General features: G+C 45.9%; 1 protein-coding gene across 1 annotated transcript; it reads right to left on the reverse strand.

The window, feature by feature from the left end:
- Nucleotides 1-499: 499 nt before the first annotated feature.
- Nucleotides 500-3,252, reverse strand: LOC127294020 (uncharacterized). Its single transcript, XM_051323757.1, has 4 exons — nucleotides 2,669-3,252; nucleotides 1,138-2,296; nucleotides 955-1,062; nucleotides 500-872 (listed from the first exon to the last, which is right to left on the reverse strand). The coding sequence occupies exons 2-4, from the start codon at nucleotides 1,533-1,535 to the stop codon at nucleotides 764-766; spliced, it is 615 nt and encodes a 204-aa protein (XP_051179717.1). The 5' UTR covers nucleotides 1,536-2,296; nucleotides 2,669-3,252; the 3' UTR covers nucleotides 500-763.
- Nucleotides 3,253-6,957: the final 3,705 nt, after the last annotated feature.

The raw sequence follows: 6,957 nt of genomic DNA on the forward strand, positions 1-6,957 counted from the left end.
ATCGTTATTCTTGTTTAGACGAGCGAGAACGAGTGTGGTTAGCTCAGGCTAATCAGTGCTCTAATTAACATATGGGAAAATTTGCTACGGGACACCGTTATTTTCCGGTCTTTGCTAAAACACACCGCTAAAACGTGTCTTTGCCTAGTACCATTATAATTTTAGATACGTTTGCCAAAACACACCACGTGACCCAAAACGGAAAGTTTATTTTTTCTGCTTAGGATAACCATCCACGTCCGGTTTAGTTTGGTTTTTTTGGTAGTTAAAACTTTGGCCCAGCCATCTTTAGCTTTAACGGTTTTTTTGGGGGCCCTTGTTAGTGCGTACGTATCAATTTCTAATGAAAGAAAAGTTTTTTCCCTTTGCATTGTTAGTTTGTACGTATCAATCGGATGCAAAAAAAAAGAAAATGGCAAACATTTAGTCCCAATCCGAGCCATATTGGAAGTACTACAAACACCATCGGCATATTAAAATAAGAACTTGGAAAAGACACTTTAAAATGCTCAACACATCCCATAAATTCAGAGGTTGAACATATCCGAGCAGATTGACATGGTTTTGAACATAACCGAGCAGATTGACATGGTTCCAGACTCAACATGCTGTGGGGCAAAAGTAACAGATCGTGTATATATCCCATATGAGTTCAACTAGCAAAAGTAACACATCGTGTATATATCCTATATGAGTTCAACTAGCAAAAGTAACAGATCGTGTATATATTCGCTCTATTACATATGGCAAATCATATTGAGCTTTACTTTTTGGCTCTTTTGACCTCCAACTTGCGAGTTGTTTTCTTCATGACTTTAGGCTTAGCAGGAACTTTCGACTTAGCTGCCTCCAACCCCGATTGTTTCTTGCGGCTGCAATAATTACAGACATGTAAATCACATTGGACAACAAACATCATGTAAATATTGCAAAAGAACTTGCATACTTGATTACCTTCTTGTCATGGGGCTATTGTTGGTATCATCGGTACAAGCAAGTTGTTTTGTTGGTGTGCACATTCCTTGTATAGCCGCAGAATCAAGATCTAATTGCCGCTTACGGCTGTACAAAAGTATGAAGGCAAGTGTAAACATTTTTGCTAGCATGAAATTAGTGAAAAATTGCATTTATGATTACCTCCGTGTCATTGGGCTACTAATATCCATGGATGGAGCCTGAGCCTTCGAGGGTGTAGTATTAATATCCAGAGATGATGATTCAATGTGTGTAGATGGTGCTTCAGTCTGTTTAGATTGTGGTTGAACTTCAACTGCTTTCTTGCTCCTTTTCCTTACTCTCTTCGGTTTAGGTGGTGCAGGTGGAGGTGCATTCGGATCAAGAACGGTCTCATTGCAAGTTTTCTTCATGTGGCCCTTTTGATGGCAACGTTTGCACGTGACAGTTCTGCGTCCCTTTCCCCCTTCTTCCCATCCTTTGTATCTTCTTGTCCTTGGCCTTCCAGCTGCACGTTTTAGAATAGGGGGCCAAAGTTTAAAGCCAGGGTCTACCTTCGGCCACTGCTGCCTATCTGTCATCGGCCCCTGTACCTTGTTGCCTCGGAATATGGAGCTGCAATTTCATATTCAGCCTTTACTGCAATTGCCTAATTGCTTTCTTAAAGCATTTACCATCTTCAAATGTAACACCAACTTCAATTTTGGGGTTCTCAAAATCTGTCACATGGACAATGGTCTCACACCCAACTGTGTCATCCACAACTAGGTCATCATGAAATGACTCACCGGAATCATACCCATCATCTAAGTTAGATTCATCAGAGTCAGTTAGCAACTCTTTGTATTCACACTCATCATCTACGCCAACATACTCAACTTCCGCATCAACCCAATCATCAAAAACAGGTGGTTCGTCGCTGCTAGAAGACTCATGGTCATTATGAGGCTGATGTTCTGGTTTATCAACTTGAATTAAGGGATCAGTTAGATGTGGCGCACAAGAAGATGTAGAACTATCCCCTTTGGAAACAACGGAAACCATAATAGGAAGCCTCCTTTCATCCCAATACATGTGTATCGCAGTCAACAACAAAGTGTCATGGTTGATTTCTGCAAAAGACTGCCTAACTTTATCCCAATAAGTGATTAACAACTTCTGACTTAGCCCATGATTTATTTCTTGATCAAGTTCTTCGCTGAAATCTTTGAAATTGACACAATCCCTGTCTACAACTTTCAGTTCATCTCTAGTTGGATGCCATACTTGTGTGCCATTATCGCAAAATTCAGCATATGCACACACCCGGACATCAATTCTGGTAGCTGAACTACAATCCATCCTATTCAAAATAATACGGATATTACAGACTATATTCTAGAACAAAATACTCTAGTAAGACTGGATCAAGTACGTAGTAATAATCACATCAGTTGGGGTAATCTGAATTGTTACATCGCACCATCAGTACCAAATGATATAGGTATCCCAATGATATAAGCAATCCCTTGATATAACTACTGAATACTGATAAAGTGCACAAAGGTGCAGGCATCACGTAATGTTTTTGGATCATATTCAGCATTCCTTACTACTGAATAATATGAACGGGCTATCTACAACCATGAGGCGTGAGCTAGCAAATGATTTAGTGCTCAACTAAGATCAAGATACATACAGGCGTGACTGGGAAACAATCTGGGCAGAAATATACCCTTCGGGCACCCAGGCTGTGTCGCCATCCATGGCTGCCAGCAGATTGTTGTCGAACGCGAGGGCGCCGGCGAGTGCGGCCGAGGGCGCCGGTCCCCGGACCCCTCCTGGACGGCGCGGCACCTTGCGTCTCTTCGGCCGGTCGCCGATGGTGTGGACGTGAGGCGCGGACGATGCAGATACAGAGGTGTCGTCGGGGACGATCCAGGTACAGAGGTGTCGTCGGGGACGACGTACGCGTGCTCGCCGGCGGCGGCCGGCAAGATGGAGGACGGCGGTTCGTAAATCTCACTAGGGCTCGTAGCTGATACAGATGCAGGGCTTCCTCCCCTTCATCCCTACCCGTATGGAATTAAAACCAAAGTCTGGTTGGTTTTTTTCTTTTGTCTAACTAGATGAGAAGGAAAACCGGTTTAATTCTCAATAATCTGGTAATTTTGCAATAAAAAAATAAATATTTCCGTTTTGGGTCATGTGGTGTGTTTCAGCAAACGTATTCAAAATTATAATGGTACTAGGCAAAGACACGTTTTACTAGTGTGTTTTAGCAAAGACCGAAGAATAACGGTGTCCCGTAGCAAATTTTCCCTTAACATATCGATCGGGTTTTGCTTTGTCTGGGGAAGCAAGACGGCGCTCCACTCTAATTAAATCTTCATCCTGTCCCTGTCTTCACCTGCATCGCTAAGAGTGACGAAACCGCCAGACATTTTGTTCTTCTGTTCCCTCGTGATGATCAGCTACTCGTGGCGTGGTACGTTGGTCAATCTATGGGGGCGTTTTCTAGCCTCCTTCCTCACGATCAGCATCTGAATCTGGATTTGGAGATTCAGGCCATGTTATTGGTGTCCAACATATCGAGTAGGTGTGATGCTACTGCCTTCACCATTGGTACCAAGGAGTACACTCACATGTACGGTCGAGACCAGTCACGCAAACTAAGTTGCATGCACTGCAAAGACAGAGGCAAGTGTGGTAAGATACAGTGAAAAATGAACGGACTCGGGTGTTCAGCAGTAGGTAAGTTTTAAAATGTGGAAAATTTCGTATTTCTAAGTTTCAGAAAAGTTTGAAGTAAATCATGCACATATGTATTGACTTCAATCTTATTCCCGCAAAGTCTCGAGGAAAAATTCGATTCTGCGTAAAAGAGAATTATAACTTGCGCAGTGAGGATCCTGGTGCTTGTACCGTTTCTCGAGCACTTAGTCTTTTTTTCACCCAAGCTACATACTTCTGTTTGTGAGTTCAAATGTTCGCATGCACATACTTGCATACATCCTCTACATGACTACACGCAGGAGAGAAGAGGGAGAGGCGTGGGAGAGAGAGGAGATGGACGGACGCGGGGGTTGGAGGCAGCGCCTTCTCGCCCATGCTGGCCTGAGGAGTGGATGCGGTGGAAGCCGGAGGTGGAGGCTGAGCAGCGCCATCGGCCGTCGCGCGCGAGGAAGAAGGTGGAGGGGAGGAGGCGAATCGGTCGCGACAGGATTGGGGATTGCGGGCGGCGGCTGGCTAGGGTTTCACAGCGAGTCTGGACGGTTTTATACCACGCGGTGAAAAAGGTGAACGGTCAAGATTCTTTGCCAGGCACCATCCTAGGGCTGAGAGGTGCCAATCTCTGTGAGGCCTCCGTGGGGGGGGGCATCATATATACCCCTTGGATGCATCATTCAATGATATATTTCAGTTTTTCTGGTATTTTTAGAATTTACTGCTCTTGCGGAATTCAGAGTGCCTATGTACTAAAAAAATATCTTGGTACTGTGCGTAGTAGATAATGAAGAGACTTATTGACGCGAGAGGAGCAACGGAGGCACACAAGAGACGGCTGATGCATTTTAGAACCTTTATTGAGGTAGCGGAAGAGGGCGAATTGCGGCTCCGATCTCTTGCTCAAGAAAGTGGCTAGGACCATCTCGAGCCCATTGTGGGCCTCACGAGACCTCGACGCAGTGGCGGTTGGGCTCACCGTGTAGCCAGCCAATTGTAAGAGGAAAAATGGAGGCACAAGTAAAGGCACAGGTTGGTCGTGGGAGGCGTGAGAGGAGAAATTACCAATAGTGCAAGCTCGACTTATTACATTTTTTAGTTTTTTTTCTCTTGATTTCTGGTTATCTGAGATTACGTAAACCATGACTGGGGTAGTTTAGTAGTCCATTGATTGTAACTCATGTGTTAATATCTGGAACCGATCGTTGGTGTTGATTTGCTTAACGTCTATATCCAGTTTATAAAAATATCACATATACTATTGCATGAGAGCATTTTAATGTACAATCCATCAAGGCTGTTGGCCTTGAAATAACGTACACGCCATTTGTGCTAGCTTGGATGGCAGAGTCTGCGTACGTCGACCCATACTGTTCTAGCGAGAACGTTCGTTGGTTGACATGGCTGCATGACCTTTGTCACTGCCCATGAAAATAAATTGAGAAGCGTGCCACGTTTGCATCTGGCTGGCTAATATTTATTTTTTCTTCGGTTCTCTTCTCTTTGAATGATAAGGTCAATTAATTCGCAAAAAAAAAAAGAATGGTAAGGTCACTTATTCCAGCATTATACCCCATTCGCTAAACCTTGACCAAGGTAGAAGGCTGAAACTAACCACCACATTTGTCGTTGCCTAATCGACGGTACCCCGGAGGAGGGATCCTCACGAGGGGGATAAGAAGTAGGGGCCATAGGGCGGAGTGCACACGGGACGGTGGTACGCGAGTTACCCAGCTTCGGAACACCTGCACGATGATAGGGCCTACTGCTGCTTGTCTGGAATTATCTGGGCGCTTTCGCGTTGTTACAATGAGTTGTGGTTGTCTCGCTTCTAGCTCGAGATCTCTCAGGGCTCCCGGGATCCGGCTTATATAGGCGCACGGATCTAGGGTTTACATGGAGAGTCCTAGCCGGATTACAGGTTGCCTAACTACGGTACAATGTCTTGCCGTGTACGTCAAGGATCCGCCTTCCATCTACGTCGTACTGGATCCGGGTTCCTTATGGGCCTCCACGGATCCGGCTTCCTTCATGTGCCTTCACGTATCTGACTCCTGGCATAGACCTCTTCGGATCCGGGTACCTCTGTAAGGCGGTTCGGATTCGGCTACCTTCGTAGGGCGGTTAGGATCCGGGTACCTCTGTAGGGCGGTTCAGATCCGGCTCCTTGTTCCTGGGTTGGACATCTTCCATCTTGATCAACAACAACTGGGCTGCCCGGTGGGCCATATGCTATCACCACCATCTGTGGGCCACCCGGGCTTGCCGGAATCGGACCATGTCGATGGTATACCTATGAAGTATATCCACAACAGTAGCCCCCGGAGTTCTCCAAGATTCACCGTTCTTCCATCCAGCTCAGCTTGCGCATGTATCTTCATCCTTTGGCTGGACTGAATAATAGAGAATCTTGAAGGACTCCAAACTTCATATCTCCAACCAAATATTGGTCGGAAACTTCATGATCCAATGGTCAGATTCTTCGAAGACACCATCCAACGTAATCTTCGATATGGATCCAACTAGCCAAATGTAGGTTCGGATCTGACTAGTGATACGTCTCCAACGTATCGATAATTTCTTATGTTCCATGCCACATTATTGATGTTATCTACATGTTTTATGCACACTTTATGTCATATTCGTGCATTTTCTGGAACTAACCTATTAACAAGATGCCGAACTGCCGATTCTTTGTTTCTGCTGTTTTTGGTTTCAGAAATCCTAGTAACGAAATATTCTCGGAATTGGACGAAATCAACGCCCGGGGTCCTATTTTGCCACGAAGCTTCGGAAGTCCGAAGAGGAGACGAAGAGGGGCCACGAGGGGCCACACCCTAGGGCGGCGCGGCCCCCCCTTGGCCGCGCGGCCCTGTGGTGTGGGGCCCTCGTGCCGCCTCTTGACCTGCCCTTCCGCCTACAAATAGCCTCCGTCGCGAAACCCCCAGTACCGAGAGCCACGATACGGAAAACCTTACTGAGACGCCGCCGCCGCCGATCCCATCTCGGGGGATCTAGGAGATCGCCTCCGGCACCCTGCCGGAGAGGGGATTCATCTCCCGGAGGACTCTATGCCGCCATGGTCGCCTCCGGAGTGATGTGTGAGTAGTCTACCCCTGGACTTTGGGTCCATAGCAGTAGCTAGATGGGTGTCTTCTCCCCATTGTGCTTCATTGTCGGATCTTGTGAGCTGCCTAACATGATCAAGATCATCTATCTGTAATTCTATATGTTGCGTTTGTTGGGATCCGATGAATAGAGAATACTTGTTATGTTGATTATCAAAGCTATGTCTAT

Source organism: Lolium perenne, chromosome 4 (genome assembly GCF_019359855.2).
Source record: "Lolium perenne isolate Kyuss_39 chromosome 4, Kyuss_2.0, whole genome shotgun sequence".
NCBI lineage: Eukaryota > Viridiplantae > Streptophyta > Magnoliopsida > Poales > Poaceae > Lolium > Lolium perenne.